The following is a 23,737-nucleotide window of genomic DNA, read 5'->3' as shown; positions in this document are numbered from 1 at the left end:
ATGTATAGTATAAAAAGAAAGCAAAGTGTTATTGGTCCATTCTGCAGTAGTCCGAAAAGAAAAGATTTCTGTATTGATGCTGGTAAAGAAAACATTCCACCAGAAGCTTTAAATAATGGTGCTGAATTGCTAAAAGAAACAAGTTTCGATAGCAAAATTAATTGTCCAAAGGATACTCCAAAAAAATTGAAAAAGAGTGCAGATGAACCAGTTACACCAAATACTAACTTCAAGTTACTGACATCTTTAGCTGCTACTCTTGATTATGCTAATTGCAGCACACCAAAGGTTTGTGTAATTATTCAGTTTTTACTCTTCCAGTAAATGAATTGAACTGTTTCAACACAATATATATATTTTTAGTCAAGGAGGACTGAAGAAAAGGAAAATGCATCTTTTGATTCTGAAGCACTTGATCAGTCATCATTCATTAAGCCTAATCGTAAAGAAAAATCTCTCAGTGTCATTTGTTCCAAGTATGTTTCTAAAATTTACTCTATTTTAGTATTGTTTTAAATATATGATAAAATAATTTTTCCAATGCCTGTAAAATTTCTCAATTTCTCCACTATGAAAATACTTTCTTGTCTCAAAAACTTTCCTTTAAAAAATTCAAGTAACATCAATTCAGTTCTCAAAAGGTGGGAGCAAACACAGACCTCAACTTTGAAGCTTCAACACCAAATAACTTTCATTTTAATTAACACAAAAATTTTTGAGTTAAATTATAATACTGTATAGAGACAAGAATTGACATAAATTATTTAAAAGATGCTTTTCAAATGCCCTTAATAATATATTTTCTTTGCTAAAAGGCACAATTTTGGACATACCAAAACGTTAACTGAGCAAATGTACCATTAAAAAAAATTTTTTTTTAATTATTTCCATACGTTTCAAAAAAAAAAAAAAAAATTAAAGGTATGAATCTTATACCGAATAATTTTTTGTTAATATTTTACACAAATAACAAAAGTAAAGACAGATTATTTACTTTGTAAACGATTTTAGAAAAAAGTAAGTTAGAAATTTGATGCATGTCCAAAAGTTACGATCTTTACAATGCTATTATTTGAGAACTAAGTATATGACGTGTTCGTTTTAAAGGTATTTATCGATCCTCAGATCAATTTTTAATTGTTTATAAGTGTTTTCATAAGTTTTTATGCAGTATCTTAGAAGAAAAATAATTTTTCTTAAACATACATGTGAGATGCTCGAACGGCGTTATGATCTTGACGCCGATAATTCTGCCCGTTCATTCATAATTTTTGGTGATCCACTGTCTTCTAACATCAATAAAAAAGGTTATTATAATGTTATCTTTAACCCATTGGTATTTTGCATAATTAATACGTTACACATTGAACAATACATAAATTGCAGTGGCTGGTTATGACACATGGCTGGTTATGATCGTAACGAAAGCCATTTTGCGCTAAAATCGCCAAGCAAACCTCCGTCGGTGACAACACAGTATACAATAAGCTAAAGTTTACCAGAGGGGAATTCCAGTCTGACAAATGTAGTTTATCGTCAGCTGCACCAGTTTTGGCGACTTTATCACCTGCACTAGCAAATTTTTTTTTTCTTCCGCTTATATTATTTTAGGATTTTTTTCTCTTTCTTTTGGAAGCATAATTTAACGATCTCCATATATAAATACGAATTTCTTGTTTCAATAATTTTTTTTCGACACTGTTTTAATTCTTATGACATTAGAAAAAATATTCATTATTAAAACTGATGTCACTTTTTACCTTCTTTCTTAAAGCATATTTTGTTTATTTTTCCTTTAAAAATGTATATGTCATACTTATTTGTCTCCATTTTTATTCTTTATTTGTCCCAATAAATCAAACTAAGAGTTTTTATAGTTATTTCCATGAAGCTTTTTTTTACCTTTCATCAACTTCTTCAAAATCATTCCAAAACTTTATTATATGTAAAGAGCAGTATGTATAGCCATTCAAGTACTTCATTAATATCCTCTTTATTATTAAATTGCAAAATTCAAAAGTAGTAAATAAAATTTTCAATGGAAAAGTTAAAAATCAGATTAACAATTGTCAAAAATTGTGAAACTTACATTAAGATGATGTCCAAAATCTGTTACCTACAGACTGCTGATTTAATTTGCTAATTAACAATTTTTTACAAATACCTGCTGTCTTTTTATTTATATATATTGTGTTTTAGGTATGCATACTATAGAATAAAAGCAAAATTGATGTCATATTTGAAAAATTTTGAAATTGTTCAAAGTTAACTTTTTGTTCCCACCTTTTGAGAACTGCCCATCAAAAAGAATGCATGCCAGTGGTATTTTAGCTGATAAAAACTCAGTGTATCCCCTGCTGCTGAAAGGGTCTAACATTTAAAATCATATGAGTGTGCCACTAGTTCTCTGCTTACAATATTTGTATTTATGTTTTATCATTCATTCTCATATGCATGATCTCCTAATCTAAAGTATGGTCTAAATTACAAACATGTGATACAAAATGTCATGGCAGTTCTCACTGTATAGTCCAGTCAATAGGTAGAAAAAAACGGGCTTGCCTTACAAAAAATGGGGTCAAAGATTTTATTTTTTAAATTTGTGTACACTAGTGCCAATATGAAAAAACCAAGTTATCCAACACGAAAGACCTCGGGAGAACTTTTGGGGGCCGAAAACCCCCAAAAATTTGTGACTTTTTGTAGTATTTTCAAAATATCTCAAAAATGGTTACAATTACAAAAAAACTTCCAATGCAAATGATAAAGAGGATTAAATTTCCTTCAACTTTTGTCATTACAACATTTTTGTAGCATGAAAAGCGAGCGAGTTACAGCCTCTTGAAAATCACGCTTTTTCTGAAGCTCTTCAGCGAAGTGCGTGAAAGCGCATCGGATAACGGAGGAAAAAAGGAGAAAAGCCGGCAGTCTGACCTTGGAAATCATTTGTCTTTCACAGCTGAGGGTAAATGCCTCCGTTCCCTTTAAGTTAAACAAAACACCCCCATTCCATCCCCCCCCCTTTTTTTTTCTCCAAATAAAATGAATTGACTCAATAGCTACTCATGTTGGTCACTTCAGGGTTTGAGCGAGAGTATGTTTTATCAATTTGTATGTTCTGAATTACAATTTTTTTCCTAGAAATGATTACGCCTGACCAAGGTGTTTTTTATTATTATCATTATTATTTGCGAAATCAGTTTGCATGAATGCGAAATAAATATTGTGAAGGAGAAGGGAACAGAAAATCTTCAAAGATGCAGCGCAAAACGGCAAAATGAAAAACATCAGCGTTTTTTGAAGTCCTTAAAAGAAGTGACAATTCACACTGCCTGTCACAAATGCTATATCAATGAGCAATCAATCTCTTCCCTTGAAGTAATGGTTGAACCTAACATGTTAACTAAATTCCACAAGAAAGGTTTCTGGCAAATTGTAACAAAAATAATTGTCTTATTCTACTTCTTGAGACATATTTCGAAGAGTGTGGCATTGAAGTCAGGCAGACTCAAGATGATGTCGACTTACTTTCTGCTCTTTCAAAGGCAAAAGAAACTGAAAAGGTTGTTATAGTAGGTGAGAGGATTGATGACAGCTTTAGGACAGCCTTCCAGCAACTTGTTCTTTTTAAAACCCGGAAGAGGGAATGCTTGTGATTTGTTTTTTTCCCCAATAAATCTTTTAAGTTTGACCCCAGCAATATTCTTTTCATCCATGCGTTTAGTGGGTGTGATACGACTTCGGCAATCTTTGGCCAAGGCAAAATTAAGTTGTACAAAATAGTCAAAAAAAAAAAAAAAAATAAATAAATAAATAAATAAATAAAAAAATCATGAAATTAAGGAAGCTGTTGAAGTATTTATGGACCCAATCTGTCATCATGATGCCTTCCTTAGCTGCAGCTGGAGAAAACATTTTGCAAATATTACACACAGGTGACGTTAAGTATTTGAACCTATCTTTGGATACTTTGCAATTTAATCTTTTTATAAAACTAGTATACAGGGCTAAGATAAATCTTGCAGGGCTACCTGCTGGACATTATCACTCATATCGGTTCTACCACCAAATTCAAAGTTGGTTGGGCAACATAATTGATCCAGAGAAATGGGGTTGGGAACGCAAGACGCAAGGTCTAATGCATGTTGACACGAAAAGAGATTCAGTTGCTCAGAATCTTTTGAAGATTGTACCTTGTACCTGCAAGAAAAATTGTACTGGAGCCTGTTCTTGTCACAAGGCAGGTTTAAAATGCTCCAGCACGTGCAAACACTGCAGTGGCACAAATTGTGAAAATGTTGCAGAAATTTCATCTTTGGATGAGACTGCCGAAGAAGATGATTTGTTCCAGGAGCTTTTGGAATTACCGCAACAAGGAGATGAACAATTAAAGGACCATAGCTTCTTTCTACCCCGTACAGATTCTGAACCGGAAGAACCTGGACCTTCAAAACGGCTTCGAAGAAGATAAACAGCGCATTTTGTTGTCATTTCTCTATTTGCTTTAAGGTCGAATGAATCTCTCTGTTATTTAGATGTATGTATTAATCTTCTACAGTTGGATTTTCATTTTGTAAGGTAATTCTTTTGGGTTTTTCATGCTTCAAAAAGTCAGTTTCTGCAGAATTTTTTCAAAGTGTTCATTACGTATTACTATTGTACCTTTATTTATTCATTATTATGTCTATTGTTTGTTTATTATCACCCTAATATTTATTCATTCATATTTATATTCGAATGTTGCATTTTCGCTTGTAATAGAATAGATGGTACGAATTATGTGCTTTAAATGAATGAGAAGTATATGTAATTCAATTACAAACTGCAATATAAATCATGTGTTATTGGAGTCTGACTGAAGATTACCTCTGTCAGACTAGAAATATTAGTTCGTGAGCGGTGGGGGAGGGGTTATTATTATTATTGAATCCGAGCATAGGTTGCATGACTGTGTTGATTGTTTGCTTATTAGCTGCCTAATATTCATTCCTTCACATTAATATTTAAAAATCCCATCTTTGTTTGCAATAATTAGACTAGAATGTACGAATTATATCCCTCAAATGAATGTATATATAATGCAGTTACAAACAACAATATATCATCTATTATTGGAGTCTGATGAAGACTACCTCTGTCAGATCAGAAAAGTTAGTTCGTGAGCAGTGGGGAAGGTTTTTTTTTAAAATTATTATCGCATCGTCGTATGTGCTTTAAATGAATGCGTATATATGTATTTCAGTTTCATAATACATCGTTTGTTTCTGGAGTCTAGTGGGAACTAATCTGTCAGCCAGAACTGCTACTGTGTCCGGGGGGGGGGGGGGTGAGCAAGAAACTTAAACTACTCTAACTGTCGATAAACTCTCTGAAACTACAGTTTCTATTCAAGTTCTAATAATTATGACGCCTTGCTTTCAGTATGAAAGCTTTTTTTTTTTCGGAGTGGAGAAAAACTGCCTATTTTCAAAGAGCTATAGCAAGCTTGTTATTTGTGCTACAAAAAAGTTGTAAATACAAAAGTTGTAGGAAATTTTATGTTCTTTAAACTTTACATTTAAAACTTTTTTCTATGTTGAACCATTTCGGAGATATTTTGGAAAAAACAAAAAAAGTCATAAATTTTTGTGGTTTTTCGGCTTCCAAAAGTTCTCCCGGGGTCTTTCGTGTTGGATAACTTGGTTTTTCCATGTCGGCACCAATATGCACAAATTTAAAAAATAAAATCTTTGACCCCATTTTTTGCAAGGTAAAATGTATCTATTGACTGGACTAGTACTATATGGCTCAGAGACGTGGACCCTCAGGGTCCAAGATATTAGGAGCCGTCAATGAATAACAAGACAGAAGCTATGAAACTGATTTTATTCGACATTCTTCAAAAATACTGACCAACATTATTTTAACACTTATCCCACTAGTAAATTTTTCGCATAATTCCTTACTCATAAGAGTCCTGTGGCTGCTGCTGGCACCAATTACACACGCACTCCTTTACTTCATCGTCCAAATGAAATTGTTATCCCTGAAGTTAGAGATAATAAATATGGAGAGATTGGACAACTTTAGAACGGCGGCCATCTTATGTTTAAAGATGCTCACTCCCCGTAGACTGTAATGCATCTTCTGCACCAAATATCACTGAACATTGTATCGAAAAAATTAGAATTTAGTTATGATATTATGAAATGCAGTGTGCAGATCACAAATATCTGTTTGTTTTCTATCTTTATGAACAAGTTTTCGAGAGAAAAAAAATTTTCTTTGTAAGCGCTATGATGATATAAAGCGATTGGCACCAGATTGACAGACTTGGTGTGTGACAGTGCCCAACTCGAGTAAAAATCATTTCCAACGTATGAAACGAGGTAGATTTTCAACAGCTGCCTTCTACTAAAAAAAGAGGTTTAAAGTTACTGGGGACCACTTTTTAAATGCAGAAATAATTTATTAAGCAACATTTGCTTCCAGTGCTAAGTAACATTCCCCCCCTTCTTGAAATTCTTGGTTCTTGAAATTTGGTTCTTCTTGAAAAATAGAATTTTTAAATTTCATTTTCTTTTGGTGGTTTTGCATTTTTATTTTTTTTTTAATAAACAAAGATGTCTTTTCATTTGTGCTACTTAGTTTTTAAATTGTTTATATAACTTGATGTTTTTCTCATTTAGATTTTTTAGCATGTATCCATTATATCCTGAATCAGATGCAAAACTCATTGTTTCATTGGATGAAGCATGCTTAAAGCTAAGTATGTAATAGCATATTTATTTTCATTTTACGATTAAATTTATGTAATCATTGAGCTTGTGCTTCGCAAAAGTTGTGTACAATATTTGAAATTTTGATCCTATTATGTCTTGTATATTTTCAATTTTAAATGTTGGTAGCTATTTTAGCATATGCTTCCTGCAATCTGCTTCTTTTAGTGTCAATTTTAAGTATATTTGGTCATTTATTTAACTTCGATTAAGTTAATTAAAGAATTGACCCCCGCGATGAGCGCCTTTATTTGCCACGGTTTGTACGTATCATGGAAAGGCATGAGAAAAAAATAAACAGATTTTTTTCAGACCTGGAAAAGTCATGAAAAATTAATATTTTCATTAAAAGTCATGGAAATTTATTTCAAGTCATAGAAAAATGTCTTGGGCAGTAAGAAAGTAACAGAAGCTTAAAGAACATTAGTGATCTTCAGTGATTTAACAGTATTGCATGTAAAAGCTATTTGCACTGGAAAACTGAACCATGTCAAAAACAAATCTGCATGTTGGAATCCTATTGCATCCTCTTCTGTAACAGCCGTCCACCTTTTTTTTTTCGTAATGTAGTTTTACTGCTTGAACATCACTTATTTGGAATTCACAGTTATTTTCAGCTCTTCTTATATTTTTTAGAACTGGATTTGCACATTCTAGATTTTGCCACACCCACTCAAAAAGTATAATTCAATTGCATCCGAGTTCATTTCAACCAATCATAAAAAATCATTATTAAACTTGTCAGAGTTTATCTTAATATGTTGAAGGCTTTAGAAAATAAACATTTAGTCAGGTGATAGAACAAAGAAATAGGAAATTCTAACACTTGAAAAAAATGAATTTACTGAAAAATGAGGCTTTACTTCAATGAACAAAAATACTGTCAAGTTACATAGATTATTAGATACATTGTTGACACCAAAAGGCAATATTTTTATGAAGTAAATTTATTTTTGAAAGCTTTGTAATTGACTCATTCAACCTTTGTTATTAATATTCTGCCCCATTTATTACTATTGTGCTCTGTTTATTAAATATTTATTAATTTAAACATCTATATATTGCATTCACTATAAGTTTACCTTACTTAAATTTAAAAGATATGCAAGAATAGTTATCAGTTTCTGTACTATGCACTGATGTTTTTTCTGTCACAAGTAAATGCTTTGATAAGGTAGTAGCATTCACATAATAGTTTTTCTAGTACCCATTGCAGAAAATTGGCAAATAGTACTATTCTCTTCGTGTAACTAGGTTATGAACATTTTTATGAAGTCATGAAAAAGTCTTGGAAAAGTCATGGAATTTTTTCATCCAAATAGAGTATGAACCCTGATTTGCCGAATCTACAGCTTCAAATACTGGCACTCTTGAGTCTCATATGACTAAAAGCTCTATTATGCTTTTGTTTTAGGCCAATACTCGTTATTCTGATCCTTACTGTCCACTAATTAGAAATTCATTTTGGAAGTATCTAAGATGTAGTGTAAAAGCTTTTTCTATTGCTGGAACTTTTATATAAGTTATTATTTTATAATTTAAAATGTTTGCACTTTCAAATAGTGCTAACTATTTTTCATAAAAGCTTGTTTTATCCTTGAATACCTGAAAAAACTTTCCTTCCAATTCTGTGCATGAACCATGAGGAAAATACCAAGTCATACCTCACTTTGTTAAATTATTCCATGTATGATGAAATTAAAAATCCTTTTTTTTAATCATTTTTGTAAAAACGAGAATTTTTATGATATTAGTATCTTTCCCTAAAATTAACATAATCAGTGATACTTGATTTGCCATACCATCTATTCCATACAATGAGTAAAAGTAAAATACAGATGAAGAAAAGTTGAAATTTCAAATTGGTTTACAGTCACAAGTTGTTAATTGTTTGGAGCTTACAAGTAGATTGGTTAAAAAATATACTGTTTTTTTTAAATCAAAAATGAAATACATCTGCATTAATACTGTCATGTTTGTACTTTTTAATTGAAGTTTAAATAAAAGTAATATTTTTTTATTAACTGTCTTAATACTTCTGAGTTGAATAATAAATTAATCAAACTTGGGAAATAGTTGTAGCTTTGCACCTCTTATAGGCCATATCTATGCTTATAACCCATTAGTTTACAAAAAAATCTCGTAAATTTTTTTTTTCACAAAACTTGAAATACATTTTACGTCCTCATCTAATAGTCTAATAATAATCTTCAAGTAGTAATTCAAACCTACATCGCAAGAGAATTTTTTAATTTAAAACTCAACTGAAATTCTTTTACAATATGAATAATAATCTAAAATGCTCAAATAAAAAATTTCTTCCTTTATTTTAGTTTTAATCCTACTAAATATTTCTCACTATTAATACCTTTCTGTTAAGTTGAAATATTTTGTTAAAAATAAATACAAATTTTTAATATTTTCAGGTGTTGAAAGAAGAAGACTTTATGACATTGTAAATGTTTTTGAAAGTATTGGAATCTTGACAAAGAATGCAAAAAATCAATACCTGTGGTTTGGAAAAAGGAACATGATCAAATCCCTATATGAGCTGAAGGTTTATATTATTGACTATATAAATAATTTATTATTCATTTAGCACCAAGCTTTTATTAGTTACAAACTATGAATTATTGCACTTTATTTTCAGTCCTTGAATTTTTGAACATAAATGCAATAATTATCTTTTAAGCAAAAGTATAGTGCTTGCCTATATATATTGCCTTGTAACAATTGGAAAAGTTGTGAAACGAGAAAAAGAAAATTCAATAAAACTAGTTGAAAATGAAACTTTTGGATAGTTGACGACTTTTCTTATAAATATGCACCCAAAGCTAGGACTTTTTGTGTGTGCTCTATAGTTGGAGGCATTGTTTCCCAACCGGTGGTTCGCTAGGTGTACATAGAGGGTTCGCGAAAATAATGCTTTAATGGTGGATTTTTGACACGCTAACTTCAATTTCTCTTTGTAGCTTTTTATCAGATAATATTCAATCAAAACTTGATAAAAACACTTTGAAAAAAATCGCATAGGAGCATATGCAAACTTTTGAAACATCTTTCATTCACTTTTGAAAATAATTTTCTTATCCATTTGAGTGTAGCTATACCCCATCCCGTTTCTGTTGTGTTGCACCAGAAATGCATAAAAATATCATGCTGCTGTTTGTTACTATAATTTTTGAATTAGCTCAACTACTTTGATGCATTAGAGATGGAATGTTTAGTAACCAAAAACATCAATGGAAGAGTATTAATAAGTGAAATATTTTCTTCAGAACAATTTCCAAGGCAAAACTACCACAGTATAAGATATGCAGAAAAAAAAATGTCATGGAATAAAATGATCCTTCATAATTTGCGTTACATCTGAAAAAGAAATCTATATAATTTGTGCAGAAAAATACTCTTTTAAGATTAGCAGGAGATAATTAAAAATATTTTTGCTAGGGTTGTTACTTTTTTGTGCAATAATTCGAGTAAATGAAAACCATGCAGTTTGCAGACAGTTTAAAATTTTATCTTGATCTGGATACAGCTAGGTGTATCACAATATTAAGGAGGAGTCGAAATACATCTTAAGAAGGTGTAAAATGATGCTATAAGAAAAATCAGGGAAAATTTTTGTCAGACTGGGAAAAATCAGGGAGAATCAGGGAAACTGATTTTGCTGCTGCTGTGGCCATCCACTAGGAAAATCAAGCTTGTAAATTACATTTAAGTTAAGAAAAACTTGATATTTGTTGCCCTAAAATTTTTGAAATCACCACTCCGACCCCTGTTATCTTAAATTAAGAAAAAAAAGGGTTGGTCTATTTAAGAATACCTCACATTGACGAATAAAACTTTTATCACTTTAAATTTTTGTGACCCCATTTTTCTTAAAGGAACCTCATTTACAATGCTGTTTGTGTCCTTGGAACATGATTTTTTTTTCTAATTATTATTTTTAAATAATAAATAATAAAGAAATCTCATACATTATTTCAGTCATGACTTACAAAAGCTATAAGTTTAAACCGTTTATACATATTTCAGGCTAGAGCTTTAGAAGAGAAGATTGCTGAAAAACTTCAGTATGTATTTGATACAGAACGAAAAAATACTTTGAAGCAAAAATGTATTTTAAATGAAGTCACAGATTTTAATCTCAGTTTTGAAAATCTTATGCAGTCTGCTGGCACAGATTTACTCGATACTAGTCCATATCCAGAAATGAGAAAGGAAAAGTCTCTTGGCATTATGAGCCAAAAGTTTTTGATGCTATTTCTTATATCGCCGGTAAGTATAATTTTGGAATGTTTTTTTTAATTTGTTAATGGTTATTGAGCATAAAGTACTTATAAATCCCAAAAATATCAATGTTTTAGTAATATACTTTTGTTCATCTAAAATACAAGGCCCTTTTTTAATATACAGGCATCCCTTTTATAACATGGTACTTCTACAACACAGTTTCGATATTACACCGTACCAAATTTGCGATTTTTATAACACGGTTTCAATATTACACGGTACAAAACTTTAATTCATAACTACACGGTTTTGATGTAACACGAATTTTAAAAGAAAGAATTAAATTTTTGTTCAATACACTGTTAAAAATGTAGGATAACAACTGTAATAAGTTTTTACTATGTTTTTATGAAACTTTTACCAAAAATTGTCTGTCTTGGGCTCAAAAGTTTAGTTTCCTGTATAACACTAACTTTAAACTTTCAAATACCTACTTGATTTTGCTCATCAGTGTTCTAAAAACAAAAAGGTGAATATTATTTTGTTTCCAATGCATTGTAAGAAAATAAGATTTGCAACTCCAGAGCTCGAATACGTTACCTTGCGGTGGTTTACAGTACAACTGAAAAAGGCAAAACATTCCTTTCCACATTTTCTTTGGTGTATAATAACAGGCTTCAGACAGTTTGTGATGTAATACAGGGTGGCGACAGATCAGGGAAAAGTCAGGGAACTTTATTAATCAGGGAAATATCAGGAAATTCTGAAAAAATAACAAAAAATCAGGAAAAATTGATATTATGAAGGAAAAAAAGTTTTTTTTTTTGCTTTACAAAATTAAGTTCCCTATGTATTTTCCGCCAATTATGTGTTCAAAAAAAAAGTAAAATTAATGAGGTGCGAATATACACTGCCGCATAATTGTAAAACTTTTTTCCTCAAGGTCAAAGTATTGAATCTTACTTTTTAACAGCAGGATGAACTTCTTAAGATTGCTTCTGTGTCTGTTAGGTTGTTTATTTTACCTAGCTTTAAATTTCCTTTCACGCTTACCAATAAACAACCATACAGGCAAAAAGGGAGCCTTCATTAATGCCTTTGCTCTTTAGCCTTTATTCCATTGTCTCGAAGTGATTAGCGTACTGTAATCACGATTTCAAGAAGAAATCTTTGGTTTTTGAATTAATACTGATAAAAGCTTAAAAGTTATTACTTCTTGTTTTTAATTTAATTGCTAAAATTGAACTTTCAACCAAAAAAACTTTGTTTTTTGTCGTTGTACTATTTGCTGTCGCCACAGATTATAAAGGTTTTCTTTTCTTCAGACTTAAATGATTCTTTTATTTTAAAACCAAGTTGTATTCTTTTATATATTTTGAAATTGACTAATTGCTTTTTTTTTCTCTTGCATTTCAAAGTTGTTTCTTACTAAAGCAATCTAAGATTTTTTTGTTACATAGGTACTTCAATCATTTGAAATAGAGTTAACTTGTGTACTTAAGTAAATATCTTTATTTTTTTATTATTAAAATGCTGTATTTATTCATTAAAAGCTATGTTCTTGATTAGAGAAATGCTCCCTATGAATGAATGTCAAAAGGTTTCATCTATTTTGCATAAATATGTCAATTAATTATGTAAGAATAACTATATTACTTCTATTCTTTCACTATTACTTGTTATTCTTGCAACAATTATTATACTGTTTGAAAATTTAGTTCAAAATAATTTCAATTTCTTTTAGTTCTACCATAAATACACATGTTTTTAAGAGTGATTTTAATAGTTTCTTAAAATTCTTATGCTAAGTGGTTTCTGAAAATAAAGTACTTCTTTAAAATATTCTATAATTTTTCCATGTTGAAAAATTTAATATACTGTTTTGTAGTTTTTTTCCAAAAAAAAAAATTGACTTGATATGTTTTTTTTTACCATTTTGTTAAAAAGTAGCATCTTTTTAAAATATATCTTTAGTTCATCAACTTTACACAACTTAAAACGTTTAAAATACTGCATTTTATACAAACATACAATGGATTTCAAGTAGAGCAAAGAAAGGAAACCATTATCATTGGTAATGTAAATCAGGGAAATTTAATGTGAACTTAATCAGGGAAAAGTCAGGGAACTTTTTTACACAGTTCCTGTCGCCACCCTGTAATATAATTTCAAAGGAATAGAAAAGAAAGCTGCCCACAAACACGACGAAAAATTACTATGAGTCAATAAATTTCAAAGTAAGTTATAAGTTAAAGCATTTGTTTGTTTTACCTTTTTCGTCCGCCATTAGACATTGACTGCAGCGTCCCCTATAGTTTATTGGAGTTGTGAATTAGGACTAAATATAAGCTAAATTTGGCAAACGATAAATAAAAAATGTAGTCAAAACAAAATAGGAAATAAAATGAATAGAATGATTCTATTTATTTTATATTAAATTTTATTTTGTTGTTGTTGCTCAGACGAACTTTATTGCTACAGAAAAGCTCAGATTTTTTTTTTCTTATGGAATGCGTTTTGTTCTTAGTACAGAAAGAAAAACGTATTAAGTTTTTTCTTGTTGTGCATAACAGTTTTAATTTGAGGTGCGTAAAATAATTAAGTTTTATCGTTTATAACAACTCTTATTTTTAAATCAGTGATTCTTTGTATGTTCTGGTTGCCAGTTTTCATTTGTATGTTTTATTGAGCCGAAATTTCAACTATTATAAAATTTGAACCTTATGATTTGGTTTCACTATAACACGGTAATATAATTTCAAGGTCTCGTATAACACGGTTTCGATATAACACGGAACATGGTTTTGATATAACACGGTATACATTGACATGATTTAAGATATGTACATGATTAATTAAGTTAAAAAATGAGTTTAAAAAAAACATTTATAAAAAAGTCTCGTATAACACGGTTTTGATACTACATGGAACAAATTAACCATGTTGTACAAGGGATACCTGTATCTAGAAATTTTAAACTTGTGTGTAATAATGCTCAAATGTGGGATTTATAACATAGTATTTTTAGCTAAGATTTTTTTATTATTTATTTATGCCTTCAAGAATGCAGAATTGTATCAATAGTAGAATCCAAAAAAGCTTCAAACCAAAAAAAAAAAAAAATAATAAAAACCTTTTTAATAACACAACTTCTGAATACAATCCAAAATAAACAGATCACCTTTGCAACTTATGTACAGTGAAACCTGTGTATGTTGACCACTTGCGGTGCACTACTTTAGTGGTCAACTTACAGAGGTTGATTTATATGATAAGGGCTAATGCTGTGCCTGAAAAAAAGCGGTCAACTTCACAGGTTTTACTGTATCAAAACTTTATAAACTCATATATTTATTTCTGTTTGTTTTAAGTCTAAAGTCATAAGTCTTGGAGTTGCTGCAAAAGTTTTGAATGGATTTTCACAAAGGACTGTCAAAAGTGCTCAGGTTAAAAGTAAGATTTGATTTTTTTTTTTTTTAAATCTCTTTTGAAATAAGTTGCCAAATTATTTATATAAGTGATCGTATCCTTTGATATTTTCTTTTCATCTGCAGCTCAGATACGACGTTTGTATGATATTGCTAATGTCTTTACAAGCATTGGTCTAATACAGAAAGAAGTTGCTCATGCTGATTTTGGGAAAAAGCCAGCATTTAAATATACTGGACCTGAATTAAAAGATGGTTTGGGTATGTAAGAAAAAATTTCTGATGTTTTTTTAATTTTATTTAAAATAATATATTGTCTTAATTAAACTAAATTGCACAGACTTAGTAAAGTAATTCAATTTTAGTGATATTTTCAAGAGAACTTCAATTCCTATTTTGCTCAATCCATGTGCATGGGTGTGACATTTACTCATGTATTTGCACTTTATTCCTGGAATCCAATGCTAGTAGGTACTTAAAAATGCCTCATTTGTGCAAATGGATCCAGCAATATAATATTCATAGCAATTGAAATTTGTTTTTTTAATATTTTTCTATGCATTGATTTCATTGCAAGTTGATCAGCTTCTAATTGTGTCTTGATTTACAGCAATTGCAAACTGATCATTTACTGATTTTTAGATGGGATGCATCAATTTTGTTCTATGTAAAAAATTGCCATCATTTCAGAGATTCAGAATATTTTTCTTCATACTAAACCATTAAGTTCCACCCTTAATTTACCTTTCTGCACAACAAGTATAAAGGTTCTGTAAAAAATCGTTTTTGTTCTTGGTAAATTTCTGAATATATACTCCAGTCTCCTGGCAGTTTTGGATCGGTAGGTTCCAACGTAGAAAATTATGTTACAAGATAAATTTCTATGGGTTACTGATGAACCATTTGAACATAAGCTTTGTGGTGGAGTATGTGCATTTTAGAGAGGTTTCAGATTTGAACGGTCAAGTAAGTCTGTTTTGGCAGAATAGGATTTTAAAATACAAATAAGTATTGATGTGGTATGCATGGATGACGTTTTGCCTTGGTAGACAAGTACCAGGCAGGTACTGGCCCCATTTTCCCCCTGCCTGAACTAAATTTATTTTCTATTAAGCAGGCATGAAAGTTTTCCGCGTTTTCGCAGAATTCCGCTTTTTCGAAAGCTCTCCGCGCTGTTTCTGAGATCGATGCAAATCCGTCGAGAACTCGTGAGTGGAAATCGGGGGGGGGGGGGGTCTGCAACGTAAGACGATCTCTAACTTCCGTGTATCACGGATGCCACCGCGGTAAATCTCCTAGCGATAAGAGCACAGACTTTCTTTGGTAAGAGCAGCTCACGTACAGAGCAAAGGCGGGGTTACTTTCGTGCGGTCCAATGACGATCTTCTCCCGTCGCGCATTTTCAAAAGGGGAAGAAGGCTTGCGTTCGTTTATAGACCGGTGGCTACCAGTCGGTTGAATAACGTCGCTGTATTGCTCTAGCATGCGCTGACGTCATTAGCTGTCATGTGATCAACCGACCGGTAGCTACCGGCCGAGCATCCATTCAAATAAATAACTGTAAGCTTAGCATGGTTGCGTTCGACGAAACTCACCGGTCGACCGGTAAGTAACTGGTTACTAACCGAATCGTTCTATGATCAACCGGTTACCGCGGCGGTTTCCATTCTAAGCAGTTGATTGGTTGATTGGAGCACATGATCATTAGCTGTCACGTGATTAACTAACCAGTCGAGCTCGTCGAACGCAACCCTTTTGTTGGTGCACATGTATGTGGGAGGGATTATTTATTCGTTTTCGTTCATAAAGTGAAGCTGTAATGAGCATGTGCCTTTATCCATCATCATGAATATCTTAACAGTTAATGAAGAGCATAAAGCACGTGAAATAGATGGTGGTGAGAAGAATAAATTTAAATTTTCTTGGTTGGAAAATAAATTAAAAATAAAAGTAAAAGATGAAGAATATGAAGTTACTCTGAAGGAGTGCATACAAAAGATCAATGTTAGCGGCAAAGCGAAATGTGCAGAAAACAATAAATTGTCCCTAATTTTATGAATTTTCACAAGTATCATTTATCTCTTCCATCATTATTTATTGGTTGTTTTTCATATTAAAGAACTTTTGTCTTCATTAAGTGTTTTTATTCTTAAGATTTTCTTTCTACAACATAAGGGAAAAATTCATATGGAAACTTAGTGTGTTTTATGACTATAATACATTCAAGATGTTTAGCAAATTTTTCTTTACATAAATTATGAAATAATCATTAATCAATGGTTCTCAAACCCAAAGACTTTGTTCTAATTGAGGAATATTTCTGGAAATAAAAGTAAGCATTTTTTTTTTTTTTTTTTTGTCTTATTGGATTTATATTTACACAAGTAATTTTGTAAATGCATTTATTGATGTCTGTATGCTCATTTTTTATAGTATGTGCGTTTGGTGTGATATTTTAAGTGTTCGCAAAAAGTTCAGTTTTTTTTGTCAGCTGGCACTTTCATGCCTGATTAAGTGACATTTTTTTCATTAATAGCTCTGACTGCATTTACATAACTTTGCTCTTGTTAGCTGTTTTCACTCCTTTATTATTTATTACTTTTAGAAAACACTGGATTTGAACGGCAAAGTTTGTCAAGACTGAATGCGAACGGACATACTGCAAGGAGAACACTTGCTCGTCATTCATCCTTTCAAGAAATTTGTGCTGTTGCAGAAATTGAGCATCAGAAATTGAATATTGAAAATACTCCTAATTCTGCACCTCCTTTTGACAAAAATTTGAACCCTGCCAACTCTAGCTTGGGAAAAAGAAGCTTTTCTGATATAAAGCTAGAAAATTTTGATATAAAGGAAGAACTGCCTGAAAGTAACTTAAAGCAGAGTGAACATCCTTTAAAACCTTTGACAACTCAGCCAGTACAAAATTTTAAAGTCCTAAATCTTCCAAAACCATCAACTAGCACTAGTACTGGGTCTTTTTATATAATGAATAATTTTGCTGGTTCAGCTCCAGTTGCTTTATCTTCTGTTTCTACAGGTAAGCCCATTTTATTGCAAATACTTTTTTTAAACATTTAGTTTGAGATAAGGTATACTAAACTTAATGTTCACATATCTTTCTAAATGCCTTGGTGCAGAGATTCTCAACCGGTGGTCCAGCAAACCGGTACCGGCTCCCAGAAAAATTTGACCGGTCCGTAGAAATTTTTGCTCGTCTACCTTAAAAAAATTTCCTAACTCAAAAAACGATACATGATAGTAATTATAATATCTTATAAGGCATCATTTATGTGAATTTTGTAATTAATTTTTGTAGTTCTCTATGATTTTTTAGCAATCTTTATTTCTTAAGTATAGTTTTCACAATAATTACTTATATTGTTCTGAATATGTAATGATAAAATGTAATGTTAAATATGTTTGTTACTTCTTTAACACCAAGAAAAGTTTAGTTTATTCATTTATTTAATTCAATCACTAGTATAATTATTTTGTAAAAAAAAAACGGAAAAAAACCTCAACTGTTTGCAAAAACAATTTCACAAGTGTTGCACAGTCCCGAGTCGAGAATTTCTTTTTTTTCCTTAGAAAGAAAAAGAAAAGGGGGGGGGGGAACCTCACTAACCTGTAAAAGAATTTTATTTCGTTAAGTCCTCAAATGTAAGATTTTGTCTTTTTTTCATCAAAAAAATAAAATAAAAAATGAAGAGGGGGAAAAAATATTACTGGTCCGCAAATAGTTTTCAAAAGCTCTTGCCGACCCACAGGCAAAAAAGGTTGAGAAACGCTGCCTTAGTGTGTTTCATCTGCAGATGAAAACTGAATTCAAGATTCAACCGTGATGTCTTTTAAGAAATAGATACCTGGTAGTCTTTTTAGTTTTTCTTTTATTTTGAAACAAAAGATTTAGAATTGTTCTTACTATTTAGAGAACTTAAATTTGATTTTTTAAACCAGTTCTGAATTATGCATTTATTTTGAAAGGAAGGGAGGGGGCATGACATAAGGACCATAAGACGAAGTGCTGTCTTAATAATAATTTAAGCATCTTAGCTAATATTAATAGTAAGATTTAATTGAAAATCGAAGTGCCTGCTTTTTCTTTCAAACTGTGCATACTTTTTTTTTCTTTATTTGAGCAAAAAATCAAAAATGCCTTGCTCTTGCTTCACTTATCAGCCAATAAAATAAAATACAATGCAAAAGATTTGAAGAACAAAAGCCAGATTTTTTTAGTAATGTTCTTTGCATAAATTATTATCATTTCCAGATTTTCAGTTAACATCTAATGCAAAAAAAATTCAAATTACCTCATAGAAATGATCAAAGTTGCAATCGAATATCACAAGAACCATCATATTCTTTGTTTTACTTAGCTCGCAAAATTTATGGGCTTGACCCTGATTTGTCTTTAGTGTACCATTGCCTTCTGTAAAATGTATGCCTTCCAAACAGCTGTTTGCGTGACTGATATTGCAGAAATTTGCAAATTTTATTTTTTGTTGCTTATTTATCTTTGTTAAACGGCAAGTAAATACAGTACTGGTTTATTTTCATTAAAAACCTTAGTTTGAAAATTTCTAAATGAAATTCTGAGATTATTTCAATTAGCTTTCAAATTTCATAAGGTTTTGTAATGCATTCATATTTTGCCACTTTAAAACATTTAAAATAAAGAATATATATATATATATATATATATATATATATATATATATATATATATATATATATATATATATACAGGGGTCGAAGTGGTCCTATATATTCTATATTCCCTATATTTTTGGAAAGTGTCCTATATTTCCTATATTCCAGTTTTTTATCTAATTTATTTCTTTAAAACAACAGTAAATAAACTATCTGACTTCGGATTTTTCGTCGAAAGTACGTGTGCAAACGAATTTCAAATTAAAAAACGCAACTCACTAAATCCTGCAACAGGCATCTTCTCTCATTGGCTACAGCAATATGACTTCACTGTAGTGGGTGGAATTTCGAGAACGAATTCTGAAGTTGGTTGTAGAATTTTGCATTTGGCAACAGCAGTTTGTTTTGTTTTCCAGCGTGGTTTTTTTCGGTTTTTGCTTTCGCGGATATATTTTTGTGTTCAGTGCATTTTCTGATCGGAATGTTCAAATAGTCTTTTTGCAATCTTTTCTTTTTGTGAAATTTTATGGTACAAAATATCTGTATATTTGTGCTACGGCTGGAAATGACTGAGCTGGCGGTGTATTTCATGTAAAGCATTGGTTTTTTCCAGTTAGTTCTCAACACAAAGACGGTTTTTATTTATTTATATGAGCTATGTTTGCGACATAGCTTATATAAATAAATAAAAACGTTTGTGACTATATTCCTGCAAAAATTGTGAGTTGCTGTGTTCACGGGCGCCCATATGCAAAGTTGCAAGGGGGGGGGGGGGGCTCAAATATTTTCCCTGTGGTTTAGCTGGATATTTTCCCCGTGGAAACTGATTTCAGAACGGATTAGAGTCATTAAAAGTTGACATTTCTAATAACTTATTCATTAATGACTGGAGAAGAAATGTTTTTGCATTTTTGTAATGAAAAAAGTACTAAAAGCAAGAAGTTCTAATTTCGAGGGGGGGGGCTCGAGCCCCCCCCCCCCCTTGCCCCCCTATATGGGCGCCCTTGGCTGTGTTAATTATCAACAAATTTCACTTTGTTCTTTTTTTTTTGTCTACAAATTACACTTTTTTCAAAAATTATTCTTTCAACTACAGGAAAGTCATTTCAGGTGTAAGTTATAATTTTGTTTGAGGGGGTTTTTTTAAACAAAATCATTGATAAGAATAAATAAATAATATGTATGTATTATTTCTTTTTTCATAGCGAAACTATTCATATAATGTGTCCTATATTTGTCCTATATTTTTTGTGGAAAATGTCCTATGTGTGACAAGTCGATCACTTCTACCCCTGTGTATATATATATATATATATATATATAATAAAAGTGAAAAATATTGAAAAGACCACACCAAGAGCCCATACATGCGCAACGCAGCAAAACTAAAAAGCCAAGTAAATATAAAATTAAGCAAACAGAATTACAAATATTAAACAAATTATAAATAACAAATGATGATAAAAAGGAAAAATGCAAACAGCTATTAAGTAGGAATAGATAAAGAGTGAACCCAGAGCTCATCAGCCGTGGAGGATTCATTAATTATGGTCAAAAGTCCAAAATTTTAACTAAAAACTAGAAGAGAATGTTTAAGCTCCAGTACATGTAATATAGAGTAACAATGGGCAAACGCACCACTTGCTAAGCTAAAAACAATAAACTAGAGCTCAAACCTAAAACTAAAAGCAGGGGGTTTCACCTCGACTAATTAGGAAAACAAGTTCCGATAATTAGCCTTCCACAGGACAGTACCTGCCAATAACAAAATTGTCTTACCTTGAAATCCGCGTAAACAAATCCAATCCATTGTTCAGCCGGATAAAAAAACCAATCCATTTGTCAACGAAACATTAAAAACATAAAAACATATCCCGAAATCGGTCCATAGACATGCCGAGTCGCCTGTTTCGCACGTGTAAAATTCATCCACCACGGTGATTCATAAAAAAATGGTTTGTCACGGTTGTATCATTCATTTACACAGTTAAACAGTTTCAAAGGAAGCGAAATGTTCATCGAAGGCTATACTTAAGCAAATGTTTTCAACTAGATTTTTAGGGAAGTTATTATTAAAGAGTAAGTTTTTGAGTACTGAAATTTCTTGCTTAAATGCAGAGATGGTATTGCAAATTCTTTTAATTCTGATAGCTTGCGAAACAATAATGCCAATAAAAACCTTTTTACTTAGGCAGGAGGAAAAATCTTGTAAACTGTTAACTGTGAAATTGAATTCACGTCTTTTATCATAGATTGTAGTGGAACAATTTGAGTCAATTTGTATGTTGATATCCAAGAAATTAAAGCTATTTTGATTAGAACTGGTCTTTTTGAGCGTTAATGAACTATGATAAATAGTTTTGCTGAGTTCAGAAAAATTAGGAAAATTTATACACAAAAGGTCATCAATGTATCTGCAACAAAGAGGTGTAGAGGAAGGATTGTCAATTAAATATTTTCGTTCATAATATAAAAGAAAAAGGTTGGCTAATGTAGAGCTATAATTAGCTCCCATTGCTATGCCATTAATTTGTAGAAAACATGAATTACCATTTTTGAAAAAATTATTAAAAATACAAAATTTAAAAAGATTAAGAAAAAACAATTCATTAAAATCAAGGGAATCCTTGACTGAATTAAAAAGTTCTGAAACAGAGGAAAAAAGTTCAATGAGTGGGATATTGGTGAAGAGGTTTTTAAAATCAAAAGTTTCTAAGTACTTTATATCAAGCATATTAAGTAAATTGATGTCTTCAACACTATTATTAACAATCCAGAACCAATTCATTTGTTGAAGTTTGAGTTGTTCAAGAATTTTTTTGAGAAACTGTTCAAGCTTTACACTCAGATTTTTTCCAATGGTGTTGGTGGCAGAGCAAATAAAGCGAAATCCAACAGGTGTTTTATGAAATTTTGGAATTGCATATAAGTAAGGTAAGTTAACAGAATCGGGACATGGCAATTTAAAAAGTTTGTAAGCAGCAGCAAATTTTTTGATGATGGAGGATTCATTAAGTTTGGAGGAAACATAAGTGGTGGTTTTTTCTAGTTCATTTTTCAAAATATTAGCATATAATTTTTTGCAGCAGATAGAGTAATTAGAACTGGCTTTATCAACAACTGTAAAGACAAAAGCTTTTTTTAAAGCATTGATGGCATTATTTTCATCAGCAGAAAGATGGAAGTATGAAGAATCTGTGCTAACAATATCACGTAAACGTGATTTCAGTTCAATTAAAAAGTGGTGTCTATATTCAAGAAATGCATTAAGTGGAACATTAAAACAATAGGAGATTTTTCTTGAAAAATATTCAAGTTCAAATGTAAGCTTATTAAAAGCTTTTAGGAAATTAATACGAAAATTAGGCCGATATTTAGTACCCAAACTAAAAAGTTTAATGAGTTTTTTGTTTTGTAAAAAATTCAAATCACCGGTCAGAATATGACCAAAATCAGAGTTGAAGAAGATGGAATTAGAGAAATTAGCACAATTACAATTAAAATTCAAATATTTATCAAAATTTTTTGCAACTTCTTGATAGTTAAGAATTTTTTTCGAGAAAGGAGGATTGAATTTGTAGCTGAAGACAATTTGTAGATCCTTGATGGGAAAAAAATCCAAAAGTTTACTGTGTAGTTTAGAAAAGTTTAAATAGTCGAAGGATTTTTGCAAAAAACTAAAGGTGCAGTAGTATGTTTGATGTTGTTGAGTAGAACCAACTTTGTAGATCAGAAGATCATAACAAAGAAATTCAAAGTGTGAATTTTTAAAAAGGTAGTTTGGAAGGAAATTTTTTAGTTTTTTTAGAAATTTATGTTTAAGACCAAAAAGAAATTTCCGAACATATTCAGTGTCATAAGAATGACAAAAAGAATTTTCAAGCTTATTAAGAATTTCAAAGGGCGAAAAAATGCAGAAACGAGGAGGAGATTTTCCTGATCCTCTATTAAAACGAAAAGTACTTGTATTATTTCCAAATCTAAACAATGAATAAATACAAAGATTTTTAGATGAGTTATGGTATGCTGTATATAATTTAGTTTCAAAAAGTTGCAAAAAATTTTGATAAATATTTGAATTTTGATTGTAATTGTGCTAATTTCTCTAATTCCATCTTCTTCAACTCTGATTTTGGTCATATTCTGACCGGTGATTTGAATTTTTTACAAAACACAAAACTCATTAAACTTTTTAGTTTGGGTACTAAATATCGGCCTAATTTTCGTATTAATTTCCTAAAAGCTTTTAATAAGCTTACATTTGAACTTGAATATTTTTCAAGAAAAATCTCCTATTGTTTTAATGTTCCACTTAATGCATTTCTTGAATATAGACACCACTTTTTAATTGAACTGAAATCACGTTTACGTGATATTGTTAACACAGATTCTTCATACTTCCATCTTTCTGCTGATGAAAATAATGCCATCAATGCTTTTAAAAAAGCTTTTGTCTTTACAGTTGTTGATAAAGCCAGTTCTAATTACTCTATCTGCTGCAAAAAATTATATGCTAATATTTTGAAAAATGAACTAGAAAAAACCACCACTTATGTTTCCTCCAAACTTAATGAATCCTCCATCATCAAAAAATTTGCTGCTGCTTACAAACTTTTTAAATTGCCATGTCCCGATTCTGTTAACTTACCTTACTTATATGCA

At 30.9% G+C, this 23,737-nt stretch overlaps 1 protein-coding gene across 1 annotated transcript in view; it reads left to right on the top strand.

The window, feature by feature from the left end:
- Window positions 1-23,737, top strand: part of LOC129228612 (transcription factor E2F7-like) — a 32,451-nt gene continuing 8,714 nt past the window's right edge. The window contains exons 1-8 of the mRNA XM_054863293.1: window positions 1-288; window positions 364-476; window positions 6,669-6,748; window positions 9,185-9,315; window positions 10,797-11,039; window positions 14,366-14,447; window positions 14,549-14,683; window positions 17,028-17,462. Of these exons, the coding sequence (XP_054719268.1) occupies window positions 1-288; window positions 364-476; window positions 6,669-6,748; window positions 9,185-9,315; window positions 10,797-11,039; window positions 14,366-14,447; window positions 14,549-14,683; window positions 17,028-17,462 (1,507 nt within the window). The remainder of the gene's footprint in view (window positions 289-363; window positions 477-6,668; window positions 6,749-9,184; window positions 9,316-10,796; window positions 11,040-14,365; window positions 14,448-14,548; window positions 14,684-17,027; window positions 17,463-23,737) is intronic.

The sequence above is a fragment of the Uloborus diversus genome, chromosome 8, assembly GCF_026930045.1.
Source record: "Uloborus diversus isolate 005 chromosome 8, Udiv.v.3.1, whole genome shotgun sequence".
Classification (NCBI taxonomy): Eukaryota; Metazoa; Arthropoda; class Arachnida; order Araneae; family Uloboridae; genus Uloborus; species Uloborus diversus.
Note: the sequence above shows the minus strand (reverse complement) of the source record. Positions and strands in the feature narration are given on the sequence as shown.